A 13,659-nucleotide genomic window follows, 5' to 3' on the forward strand; every position below is an offset into this window, starting at 1 on the left:
TTGCATTTTTAGTTTTCTTCTTGGACTTTTCCCTGCATATGCCCCAACTAAGGAGGAAAAATGTGGGTTTGTGCAATTGATGGAGTGAATATGAATGCTTGAGTTGGCCTTCTTCATTCTTCAGTCCCTAGATGATGTTGGACTACGGCTCCCATAATCCCTGGCAATTGGCTAAGCTGGCTGCAGATGATTGGAGTTGCAATCCAGCAACATCTGGGGACTCAAGTTGAAGAACTTTGGTGTGGAGAGTCAAGACTTCATTGTGTGTAGCTTCCTAGCCAACCAGCAGCCTGATGTCCTGACCAAAACTGAAACCACCCCTGACCTGGCCTGATGTTACAAGCAGGTCTTTTCTTCATTATCTTTGCTTCTTCCATTGGAGGCTAAAGTCCACTGTTCCATTACATAGAGATAAGGACCAGATGGAGAAAGATAATCTTTTCGCTGCTTGAGAATGGGAGTTGTAGGCCTGTTATTTACTTCCTAATCTCCTTCTCACTGGGGAAATGGTAGCTCTCACTGCCATGGCATCTTTTTCCCCCTTCAGATCCTGACAGAGCTGGAGCACAGTGGTGTTGGCAGGATCAAAGAGCAGAGTGCAAGGATGTTGGGGCACCTGGTCTCCAATGCCCCAAGACTTATCCGCCCCTATATGGAACCCATTCTCAAGGTAGGCCTTTCATAGCACATGTAGGATGATTTTTTTCCCCTGAATTCATTTATACATTACACCATTAATTTAACGATTTGCATCCGCTGTGCTTTTCTGGGCGGGGCATGAATGCTTGGCTGAAATGGGCCACAAACGCAGACTTATTTTCCTCCCTGATCAAAATTCCTCCTTCTGCATGTCATTCAACAGGCACTGATTGTGAAACTGAAAGACCCTGACCCTGATCCGAACCCTGGAGTAATCAATAACGTCCTGGCTACCATTGGTGAACTGGCACAGGTAAACCTCTAGAAGTTTGGAATTTTATTTTGCTTGACAGAGCCACACTTTTCATGGCAGTGTGAGCGCTGCCATGGTCACTTCATGCCTGTAAACTTTCTGTTCCTTCTGCTCACCTGCCAAATCCTCTTTTTCCTCCCTCAACAGGTTAGCGGGCTGGAGATGAGGAAATGGGTGGATGAGCTTTTCATCATTATCATGGACATGCTCCAAGACTCCTCCCTACTTGCTAAGAGACAGGTGAGCAGCGTGGCCTGCTTTCATGAAAGCCTTTTTGATTTTCCTCTCTAATCTTAGAATATTGTACAAAGCAAACTTCATAATAAGAATCACTTTTCACAAAAAGATGCCTCTAAGCTACTTGCAGTTCTTAAAATACAAATAGCATAACAGACATTAATACCAAATTCAGAAGAACAATAAAAGGACAAAACCCCCCGCAAAGTGCTCATTCAGGAAGCCACCTCCTCCCTTTATTTATTCAGAAATTACAACCTTCTCAGTGATAGCCACACATGTATGGAATGCTCTCTTCAGGGAGACTTGCCTGGTGCCCACCTTGACATTTGTTTTCCTAGGTGTTTGGGGCAGCAGCAATGATGTGATACTATACTGTTTGTAAAAATATTTCTTTGATTTTAGTATTGCATTTTCTTTAGTTTTGATTTGGGACATTTTTTAGTGGGAAGCCATGTATAAATTGAATGAACTGAACTTGCACAAAACAGGAGCTCACTGCCACGCTGGTAATTCCCCAAGCCAGGAAGACTGGGAGGCACAATGTTAAAAAATCAGCAAAGGACTTAGTGCCTACCTTTGACGTTTAAGCCAAATTGCCATTCCTTGCCCCTATATCTCTCAGTCTTTTTCTTTTTAATGTCTAAGGCCACCTTCTCCAATCTGGTGACCTGTAGAATGATATCAATGGCTATTAGCCACAATCCTAACTATGTCTCAAAAACAAAAAGCATTCTTTTTTACGGTGGATTTGTTCCAGGTGGCTCTCTGGACCCTGGGTCAGCTGGTGGCCAGCACTGGCTATGTGGTGGAACCCTATAGGAAATATCCAACTCTCTTGGAGGTGTTGCTGAACTTCCTGAAGACGGAGCAGAACCAGGGTACCCGGAGAGAGGTAGGCTGCTATGGGCTGAGAAACAAGGGCAGGCTTGGTAAAAATTCTCTTGAATTCATGCCAAAGGGGATGAATGGAAGTATGTTCTCATGTGCTTTGACCAATTTGACCAACACACACAATTGCGTGTTGAATGATTACAGGTGTCCATGGTGAGATATGAGAAGTTTTGATTTCTTACTGTGAAAATTGTGCTCCACAGGTTGGGGGGGGGTGTTACTTAAATCAATACTTTTTCTAAAAAAATGTGTGATGTACTTTTTAAAGATCCCTAAAGCTTATGATAGGGTGACAGTAGTGCGGGAGAACATGTGAAGGGCTTTTTGTAAACCGCCTTGAGGTTTTATACCATATTTGCAGGCTTTATAACATATTTATAACATGCAAGTTAAATAAATAGGTGGAGAAGGCTTGATAAAATAACCAGGGAGCTGCACAGTGACCCAAAGTGCCTCCTAGCTGATGGATGGCTGGTAGAATCATCCCATCTGGTAAATTCTCTGCTTTGAATCGGTCACTGTTGTCTCTCTATCCATATTTAAGCCAGATCTGAGACTCTTAGGATTGTCCAGCTGTACACTGAAAGCCAAAATTCTGTCCTTGGAATTGCTGGTTGGAGGTTGTGCTTTCACAGTTATTGTCTGCCTTTTGCATTGGTGATGCTTCTTTTGATGATGCTTTCCTTTGAAGCGTGATGATTCTTTACCCCACCCCACCCCACATCTTTTGTTCCTGTTAGGCTATCCGTGTCCTTGGCCTCCTGGGGGCTCTGGATCCATACAAGCACAAAGTGAACATTGGCATGATAGACCAGTCGCGGGATGCCTCTGCTGTCAGCCTGTCAGAGTCTAAATCAAGCCAAGATTCTTGTAAGTAGAAAGGGGAGGTCCAGGGGTTCAGTCTGCTTCAAGGAAGAGCTCTTAGCCTTGGTGCTGGGTCTCCTGTCCCCCAAAATTCTTATGACCAAGATATAGAATGTGGCTTCCCTCCAGATGTTTGTGGACTCCACCTCCCAGCACCATCCCCTGAACCATTGGACATTCTGGCAGCTGGGAGTTGGAGTCCAAGCAACATCTGGATCCCATTGGTGACCTCTGGCTGGTAGATGAGGTGTGGGGTGCATGGATTTTTTAAACCTGAAGTTCCACCCGCAAATGTATACACGAGTTGGAATACTTGTGCCTCATGCTTGAATTGATAAAATGGAAATAGGTGGAGACCTTGTTCAGAGGGCTGCTGTGAGGATGGACTAGATGGTTTCTACCACCACTCCTCTGCCAAACCCCTCCCCCAACATTACATTAATAGCTCAGCCGTGTTGATCAGCAGTGATTTTCCTTGATTCTCCTCAGAAGACATGGGTGATATGTAGGGATGTTACCTTCTTTAAAAAATAAATAAATACAAAAAACCCCTGCCACTTAAGAGGGTAGTTATATGGAATTTGATTGATTGATCAGGTTGATTCAATCTATTTACATGTGCAGAAAGAAATGTACATTGTTGTTTGTAGATCAGCCTTTCTCAATGGAGCACATGCACCTTCCTTCTCTGTGATAGCAGCGTTCTGGGAAATGTAATCCACAGGCCCCCTAGCCTGCATATTAAATGGCAGGGATGGGGAACCTGTAGTCCTCTAGATGTTGTTGAACTACTGCTCCCATCATCTCTAACCCCTGGCTGTGCTGGGTTGAAGCTGGCGGGAGCTGAAACATAAGAAGCTGCCTTATACAGAGTCTGGTTTATCTAAGTCTCGGTATTGTTTATGCTGACCAGCAGTAGCTCCACAGAGTTTTAGACAGGACATCTTTCCCAGCCCTCCCTGGAGATTGAACATGAAAAAAACTGTGCTCTCCCACTGAGCTGCTTCCATTCCCTTTAGATTTCGGTCAAGCTATGGGCTAGAAGTGGCAATCATAGACTTTTCTGTTTGAAACCTTTCCTGCAAATAACCACTCAGTTTATTTATTTAGACATAATGATCTACCCATCCTTCTTAAAAGAAAGGAAGTTGATGGGCAGTTTAGCCTTCAATAGCAGCCTGGTTTTAAATGGTGAAACTGTCTCCACATCCACAAAAATTGTGGCTCCCCTTTTGAGGAGAGGCTGCCCATGAAAACCTCACACGTCAGCTCAGTTTTTCTCATTTCCTGTCTCTTTCTGCCTGTTTGTGTAGCTGTTTCCTGAATTAGAAAGTTTAAAGGTGCTAAACTACTTGATGGGGTGGAACCATGCAGCTGCCTGCCAGATGTTTGCCTCAGTCTGCTCTCCTTTGGTTCAAAGAGTCCCCTCCCTGCACCCAAATGTAGCAATCTGGATTTACAACATTGGGCATGATATGCCTGTTGGCCAAGTCCTGAACCCACAGAATTAAACTTACAAGCAGCTATAATGAAGCACCCACCAATTTTGCACTATTTGGAGCTGGAGCTCTTTTAGGTTTGATGGAAAACCAGGATTCTGGCATGGAGAGCCAAATGGAGAGGAAAAAAGCCAAAAATAAGTATTATTATAAATCTCCCTCTCTCCAGCTGTGACTATAACTGATTAGCTTGTAAGCTTTCCTGAGAACTGAAAAGCCACTTAATACTGTGACTTATGATCAACATTTATTAAGGAAATTGTTTGACGGAGACGCTTGTTTGGCCAGAGATGGGATCTAGAAAGTTCCTGGCAAAGAGGGGTTAGTGTTTCATGGAGGTTCTCTTCAACTCCCCTGCACCATGTTATACCTCAAATACTTGCTCCATTGTAATGATAGAGCTGAAACAAGCTCTATCCACAGTCAGTTGAGTTTAAAGACAATGTCTGCATGCTAGATGCCCTGGTGGGTTATGACTGCAAGTCCACAAGTTCAGGAAAGGCATCAAATTCAGCTTCCTGAAATGCCCAGGATTGAGAAACAAACATTATGATTGGTTTGAAAGGGTGTGGGCAGTGCCTGGCAGTTCTCAGAAGCAAGAGATTAGCGGCTGAATAAGCTTTCCATTGGGCCAGGGGGCGACTGTGCTTCATTCAGCCCTTTACCTCTCCCTATGCTCTGTGGCAGAAGTATAGATTCAACAAAATGGTTTACAACTGCAGAATAAATTAGGCAAACTAAGGCTGGAGACATGTAATTTATAGCAACTGTCACCAACCTTTTTGGGGCAACGGGCACATTTCAAATTTAGAGAGAGTGCTGGGGGCACCAGACACAAAGTGTAGGAAGTGGCATAGCACAAAGTTAGAGAGTACAGTCATGGTGCACATTTTCCCATAATTGTATTTCCATACTAAAAAAGACTTAATCTGTTGAATATCTTCTGTTAAAGGTACATGAACCTGGTTTCCTCCCAATGCTAAACCAAAACCTAGGCTGCCATCCTGTGTCTATGGGAGGAAGCCCTGCTGAACACAGAGACTTACTTCTGAGTAGACGCATATACAATTGTACTATAAATTAACTATACAAGGCATTTTTAACAAGTATCTGGTCCTTGGCACCTGCACAGCAGGAGGCATGCTTAAGCCCCCCTGCAAAGTTTTCACATTTGCCTTCATGGGGAGGGGGGAATTCTTTAACATCCACCCATGCTTACTGTGTAGTAGTAGTTGCAGAAAATAGCTTTCAGGGACTACCTGATCTCAGGTGAACCCCCCACAGGAAAGTAGCATCCTAGCTGGAAGGGCAAACTATTGAGATTCCAAGGATAAGATAGAAGCAGGAAAAGTGCACTAAAGTGGAACCAGTAGCAGTTTAGGACCCTAGGGATTTCTGATGACCGATGTCCAAACAGCTCATTTATCAATCACAGCTCTAACTTCACTTGTTGGCCAAAAACACTTGACAGGAGCAGCTTGGCTGGCACATTTCACAGAAATCACTTAGAAAGTTTTCTTTCTGAAAGGGCTAGCCACTTCTTCCTCCTCCTCCTCCTCCTCCTTCTCCTCCTCCTCCTCCTCCTCCTCCTTCTTCTTCTTCTTCTTCTTCTTCTTCTTCTTCTTCTTCTTCTTCTTCTTTAAATAAAAGCTCAGAGTTTCAAGGCCCCAGTCTAGGAGCTCCAAAGAATCTTCACAGTGGCTAGAGTTAGTGACTCAATATTCTATAGTGATCACATAATCTCTCTCTCCCCCCCCCCCCCATATCTGTGGTTAATCCTTCCTCCCTTTTCAGCCGATTATAGCACCAGCGAGATGCTGGTCAACATGGGCAACCTCCCCCTGGATGAGTTCTACCCTGCCGTCTCCATGGTGGCCCTCATGAGGATCTTCCGGGACCAGTCCTTGTCCCACCACCACACAATGGTGGTCCAAGCCATCACCTTCATTTTCAAGTCTCTCGGGCTCAAGTGTGTGCAGTTCCTGCCTCAGGTCATGCCGACCTTTCTCAACGTCATTCGGGTTTGTGATGGTGCCATCCGCGAGGTGAGTGCACCCTTGTCTGTCCTCCTCCACCCTCCCCTGAAACCAGAATCGGCTTTGAGGAAACAAAACCAAGAAGGCCGATTCCTGAAATATGGGGCGTTGCTGAGTTGTCCGTGCCTGCAGGCATGCTGCAAAAGTGAGTGACCGCTTCCCGTCTCCGTTTCAATCTTTTCTGGAATATCGTCTGTTACTAACCATTCTTCGCTGCTGCCTTAGAAGACCTGCTATTTAGTGGCTTCTGCTTTTGTGAAACCTCTTATGCTCTGAGCTAGCTTTCGCTGGTCTCCCTTGCCCTTCTGCCTGTTGTAACCTTCAGACCTCTATACCAGGCGTCTGCTGCTTTTTGTTGTGGTTGTGGCTGCTGCCCTCACTACCGTCAGCAGGGGAAGCACATGTGTGATGCCGCAGCTGGCCAGATTCCCCCACCTTGGTTCCCATCACGGTTCTGGCAGGTGCCGGGTTGCTCTCAGCAAGTTTCAATTCTAATTCCAAAACTATAGAGTTGTATCCAATCAAGTTTATAAGGGTAGATCCATTGGAATTAATGGACCTAAGCTAGTCATCCCCATTACTCCATTTGGAACACGGTGTATAGGGTTGCCTCACCTCAAAAAGGATGTTGTAGAGTTTGTAAAGGTTCAGAAAAGGGCCAGCAAAATAAGGGGGTTGAGCAACTCCTCTGTGCAGAAAAGTTGCAGTGTTTCGGACTTTTTAAGTTCAGAGACAAGGTGAGGAAGATGTGGCATGATAGAAGTTTATAAACTGATGCATGCCACGTAGAAAGTAGATATAGAAAAGTCTTTCTCCCTCTCTCATAGCACTAGAGCTCAAGGTCATCCACTGAAGCTGAATGTTGGAAGATTCGGGACAAATAAAAAGTCCTTCTTTATGCAGTGCATAGTTAAACTGTGGAACTCACTCCTACAGGGAGGCAGTAATGACCACCAACATGGATGGCTAATAATAATAATAATAATAATAATAATAATAATTTATACCCCACCCTCCCCAGCCAAGGCCGGGCTCAGGGCGGCTAACAAGCAATAATAAAAACAAGTTGAATGAATACAACTTAAAAACAAGATTAAAATACAATATTAAAATATTGAAACATTAAAATATTAAAATGCAGCCTCATCACAGGAGGAGCAAGGAAAAAGGAAAAAGAAAGAGGGGGAGGGAATCAAATTGGCTCCAAGCCAAAGGCCAGGCGGAACAACTCTGTCCTACAGGCCCTGCGGAAAGAAATCAGATCCTTTCAGGGCCGTGGTCTCATGAGGCAGAGGATTGGATAAATTCCTAGAGGAGGAGGCTATCAGTGGCTACCAGCCATGATGGCTGTGCTCTGCCTCCACAGTGGAGGCAGAAATGCTTCCGGATACCCGTTGCCGGGAGAGTTGCTCTTGTGCTCACATCCTGCTTAAGGGTTTCCCACAGGCATTCTGGACTACATAGGTCATTGGCTTGATCCAGCACGCTCTTCTCATGTTCCTATTAATTTCAATGGACTTGCTCTGAAGAGGACTAAGATTGGACCTTTAGTGTTTATATCAGATTTGAGAAACTCTTGTGGTTGATTGTGGATATGCTGCCGCTTGCCACCAAAGAACTAAACCGCAGCCTAAATTTATGTTCTGCTTCAAGCAAACTGCAAGGCTCTATCATTCATTTAAAAATAATTATAATAATGGGTGGTAAGGATCTGAAACAAAAAAAAAGGGGTGTTTGCTTTGTCATTGGCATACCCAATGGGCTGGGAGACATGAGTTTTCAATTTGTCTGCCAAACCGAAAACAACTATTGAAATTGCACTGGGACCCACAAAGGACTCAGCTGCTTTTTGCTTGATTTTGCTTCCCGAATGGAGCGCAATTTGGAGGAATTAGGGCCTGTGCAAGTCCTGTCAAAATCTCTTAAAATATTAGCACAGATTCAAAACATTAAAGAGGGAACAGGGCTCAGGTTGTTCCCTGGATTGAGCTCCATGTGTGTAGAGTGGACAAGCTGGGAATGTATGTTTGGTTAAGAGCTGTGTGTTGTATGTGGGATGAGCTTTCCCGGCATGCGCTGCTGTTACAGTTACCTTTGTAGGACTGCAGCCGCCACCGGCTGGTTCTCTCCCAGAACAAAACAACTTGTGGATTTCAAGGCCAAATTCTGGTGCTCTGGGTGCCTGGACCAGACTTGATCTGACTTCCTTGAAAGCTACATACTTTTGCCTACTCTTTTTACAAATTTTCAGGTAAAAGAAGATGGTGAAAGTGTGCTGGGGAGAAGAGCTGAGGTGGGTACATACGGCATTTAAACACCTAAACAGGGGACTTCATGTGATGTGTATAAAGCGTCTCGTATTCCCAAGCAAAGGCAGCTTTATGTCAAGCTCGGTGTTACACATCTTTGATAAATGGAAGTACTGAAGACGACAACAAGCATCTACCGACAGCATATGAATCAATCTAGCTTACCTTACCCAACAAGCCCTTCCCTCTCCCGTCACAAATGCAAACAAACCCCACTGCAACCAACCACACACAACCAACCACACCCTGCCCCCCAATACCTATCAATGCCAAGGAAAGGTAATAATGCAATAAATGAATAGAAAGAGAACCTACCCAGTTGACGCTGACCCAAAACCCCACACATACACTATACAAAAGAATATAAGCCTCACCACCTAACCCCTCCTCTCCCCACTCTTCTTCCCCAACCTTATACTGTACTCAACACTAATGTCTCACAACAAATGTAACTGATTTGTAAGAAAGACTGTACAACCTGAAAAAAGAGGCAAGACATGTACTTTTGTAAACCGAGAAAATATTTAATAAAAATAAATTAAAATAAATGGAAGTACTGTACAAAAGAAACCTGCAGACCCAAATATAGATGTTTTAGTTGTAGGCAATATGTGAAATTCACCTCTTTGTCCTCCCTGCTCCTTTGCCTGCTCACTTCTCCCTTCCTGCACACACCACACAGTTTTTCCATTCCCTAGGAGTCCCTATAGACTTATTGGCCTGTACCTTTTCAGGCCTCATCCCCCACCCCGCCTGACTGCAGCCCTTGTCACTGCTCCCCTTTCTGGCAAACCCACAGAGCCCCATCCAAACTTACCTTTTGCTTCTCTCATGAAAGCTTTGCTGCTAAGATTCTGTTGCTTGTACCTCTTATCCCCCGACCCCAAATGTTTATTAACATTCCATGGCATCAAAGCTGTTCAGCCGATGGCATGCCAACCAGGCAACAGGCTTTGAGCCTATTTCAGCACATGGTTCTCCCCTCCTCAAAGGCACTATGTCACAAAGCAACACCCAGCATGTGAACTAAGCAAAAAGAAGCAGGCTTCATTTGGGGACACTTTACCCTGGCGTGAACTAAGCTAACAAGGGCCCTAGGAAAGGAAACGCATTCCTGTTAAGTCCTTACAAAATGCAAGTAGTCTCCCCACCCAACATGTAACCTAACTTGTCACAATAGTAGCCATTTTACTCATATTTTTGTGTGAATATACCTATATTTAATACTGTCATAGAAACAGTGAATGAACCTGTTTTTTCACAAAATAGTTTTCCAGCTAATTTCCCACACTTTTCTGCAACAGCCTCATAATAAATTTACAGAGCTAGTTCCTCCCCTCTTCTGTTGCATTGTTCAGCTGAACCACCAAACAGATATTGACAAGATAGTAAAAGGTGAACTTTCAGCATAGAGCTCGGCCATCTTTTCTTCTGAAAAGGATGTGGATTCTCTTGCTGTGTGTCGTGTGCTTACAAATGCATCTAGGCACATGAGAGCGAAAGCGTTTGAGAGAGAGGGAAGTGGGGTGCAAGAGGGGTGCATGGCTTGGATATCATGAAAACCCTGGGTGAGTTTGGCTGGTGGGACAAGTTGGGGCGGGATGAGTTGGCGAAGTTCTGTGGCGCTCCAGTCATGGTGTCAGCACTTGCATGTCTTGATGCTTTGTGGCTTGTCTGAATGCGTCTTGTGTGTGTGCACCCAAGATTTTGAATTGTGCACAGGAGTGCCTGTGAACTTCATAGAAACGGTTCCAAAGCAAAATTGAGCCCTGTTTTTGCAGCATGCCATAGCAGTGTGGTGGGTGGCTGTTCTTGTAAAGAGCTTGTGAGCCAGAGTTCCTGAGAACTGCTCTGTCCCAAGCCTGACCTACGTTTCTGTAACCCCTTTCCCTGCTCCTTTCAGTTCCTGTTCCAGCAGCTGGGGATGTTGGTGTCCTTTGTGAGAAGCCACATCCGACCTTACATGGATGAAATTGTCACCCTTATGAGAGTAAGTATAGCTGCCTTTTAGCTCAGTGCTTCTTCTAAAAGACTCCTTGCAGAAAACATGGACTCTGTAAGGGCACAAGGAGCAACTTCATGCTATTGACCCATCTAGTTATCTGTCCTGACTGGCAGCAGCAGCTAAGAACATCAGAAATGTCCTGCAGCTGAGGCACTGTGGAACCTTGAGAGCCACCAGCCTCGGCACCTTAATTTTGGCAAGAGGCTTCTCAAAAGTACAGCTGGGCATTAAAGAGTTCTGATAAATACCTTGAAAATTTATTAGAAGCATTTTATATGGCACAGATGTATTAAGGCAGAGTTTTGTGGTTTACTGGGCCCAGATTCCCTTTGATCCTATTAAGAGGCATCAGGTGGTAAAGATTTAACTCTTTATTGAAGTCAAGCCTGGCTTGGTTTTATTTGCTCTTCACTGGAAAGGGAAATTGAGTTGGTGGTGGTTGTGGTCCATGCCCTGGTGTTTATTTTGTTCCAGGTCATGTGTGCTAAGTTTGCTTTGCTTACAAGAAAATCATTTCCCTCACTTTGGGTTGGGGGTAATAATCCTTTCAGGTTCTTCTGGCAGCCTGCCTGGTGGGCTGCAGAACAGACAGACCCATTTATGAAGCCAGGTGAGAGGCAGGAGGATTGTATTTCAGCATGGTGCAGAGGCCTACAGCACATAGTTAAAACTGAAATGCACCACTGCAAGGCATAGTGATGGCCGCCAGCTTGAACCAATTCAAAAGGAGATTAGACAAATTCATGTAGGGTAAGGCTATCAATACCCACTAGCCATGATGTTCTGCCTTTGCATAGCAGCTGCTGGGGATCATGCTTGTGAGAATACTATTGCGCACATGTCCTGCTTATGTGTATCCCATAGGCATCTGGTTCGCCACGGTGAGACCGGGCAATAGATGCAGTTTGTGTGGGATCTTAAGTTTCAGAGGACTTGAGAGTCACCTGAAGCCTCCCTAATTCATCCTACATGCCAAGTGTTCTTTAGCTTCGTATTTTTCAAAGTGTCCCCACCCCTAACTGTCCTTTCTCCCTCCAGGACTTCTGGGTTGTGAACAACTCGATACAGAGCACCATTATCCTCCTCATTGAGCAAATCGTGGTGGCCTTAGGTGGGGAGTTCAAGCTCTACCTTCCCCAACTCATCCCTCACATGCTGCGAGTCTTCATGCACGACAGCAGCAGCAGCCGCAGCGTCTCCACCAAGGTGAGCACAATGCTGCATTGGGGCAGAGGTCCTGGATGGCACCTGGGTGTCACCACTAATATATTTCAGGACAGTTTTTAAGTGGTGGATTGAGTGTGGTAAGCTTGATGGGTGGTTCAGCTGGCATTTAGCATTTTTCCAGAAACCTCGTTAATTTACGCCGAGGGAGCCGGCGTACAGCTTCTGGGTCATGTGGCCAGCATGACTAAGCCGCTTCTGGCGAACCAGAGCAGCGCATGGAAACGCCGTTTACCTTCCCGCCGGAGCGGTACCTAGTTATCTACTTGCACTTTGACGTGCTTTCAAACTGCTAGGTTGGCAGGAGCAGGGACTGAGCAACGGGAGCTCACCCCGTTGCGGGGATTCAAACCGCCGACCTTCTGATCGGCAAGACCTAGGCTGTGTAGTTTAACCCACAGTGCCACCCGCGTCCCTCCATTAGGGTGCATACACACCATATATTTAAAGCACTTCATTCATTCATTCATTCATTCATTCATTCATTCTCTGCCTTTTTCCCTGATGGCTTACAGATAAAAACATTGGGGGGGATTAAAAACCAATTAAACATTAATAGAATTAAATCTCTCTCCCTCTCTCTCTCCCTCTCTCGCTTCCCCCAAAGGATCTGGGAACTGTAGTTTATTAAGGGTGCTGGGAATTGTAGCTCTGTAGGGGTAAACTACCCAGGATTCTTTGGGGGAAGCGATGTTCTTTAAATGAATGGCATGACTTGCCTTAGTATTCAGGCAAACATGATCAGCCGCAATACATTCTCAACGAGGGAGGTATTTTGTTCAGTGGTATGAAATTATCCCAGTCTTCTCTACCAAGTGGGAAAAGCACGGGGAGGTGTGTGGCTTGAGCAGGGAACTGATCATTCTCTAACATTCACTTGATGTTTTTGGACAGGTGGCCGAGAACCTGTGGCCCTCCCACATATTATTGGATGATAGCTCCCTTCTTTCCTAGACATTGGAAGTGCTGGTCAAAGTTAATGGGAGTTGTAGTCCAACAACATCTGGAAGGTCCCAGGGTCCCCATCCCTAGTTTTCCGCTTTAAAGCATCCTTGTGGTTAATCTTACAGTGACTGTTTGAATGTCATTCCTATTGAGCTTTCTCTCCTTTCCAGCTGTTGAACGCCATCCAGCTATTTGGAGCCAATCTGGACGATTACCTGCATTTATTACTACCTCCCATTGTAAAGCTTTTTGACGCCCCAGATGCCCCACTGTCAGCTCGCAAGTAAGTGCTGGTCTCTCCTGTATACTTCTCTCTGCAGGGTAGTCCCTAAGCATGTTCCTTGGTGATGCCACATTTATTATTACTATTATTATTGGGTTTTATCCAAATAAAACGTTCTTAGAGTAGACTCATTCAAATTAATGGACCTAAGTTAGTCATCTTCATTAACTTGAATGGCTCTACTTTGAGTGGGGCAAACATTGGCTTCAACCAGTTGTTTCAGTTATGAATCCCTTTCAATGAGGCATCCATAAGCAATTTGTAATATAATAGCCTATATAAGACAGTTACGTATATAAACACAGTTAAAAACAATTGCACATATTTTTTATTTATTCATTAGATTTTCACCCTGCACTTTCCTCTAGGGAGCCCACTGTGGCGATACAATAAACAATACAATAATGTTTT

General features: G+C 44.8%; 1 protein-coding gene across 4 annotated transcripts in view; it reads left to right on the forward strand.

The window, feature by feature from the left end:
- The window catches only part of MTOR (mechanistic target of rapamycin kinase), a 100,513-nt gene that overhangs the window by 19,056 nt on the left and 67,798 nt on the right, over positions 1-13,659 (forward strand). For 2 of the 4 annotated variants that reach the window (XM_079986652.1, XM_079986653.1), the window contains exons 14-23: positions 548-670; positions 863-952; positions 1,100-1,192; positions 1,950-2,084; positions 2,824-2,953; positions 6,241-6,491; positions 8,734-8,775; positions 10,695-10,781; positions 11,835-12,002; positions 13,136-13,248. In XM_079986652.1, coding sequence (XP_079842778.1) covers positions 548-670; positions 863-952; positions 1,100-1,192; positions 1,950-2,084; positions 2,824-2,953; positions 6,241-6,491; positions 8,734-8,775; positions 10,695-10,781; positions 11,835-12,002; positions 13,136-13,248 — 1,232 coding nt within the window. The remainder of the gene's footprint in view (positions 1-547; positions 671-862; positions 953-1,099; positions 1,193-1,949; positions 2,085-2,823; positions 2,954-6,240; positions 6,492-8,733; positions 8,776-10,694; positions 10,782-11,834; positions 12,003-13,135; positions 13,249-13,659) is intronic. The other 2 variants (XM_079986654.1, XM_079986655.1) reach the window with 1 other exon arrangement.

The sequence above is a fragment of the Podarcis cretensis genome, assembly GCF_951804945.1.
Source record: "Podarcis cretensis genome assembly, chromosome: 8".
Lineage (NCBI taxonomy): Eukaryota > Metazoa > Chordata > Lepidosauria > Squamata > Lacertidae > Podarcis > Podarcis cretensis.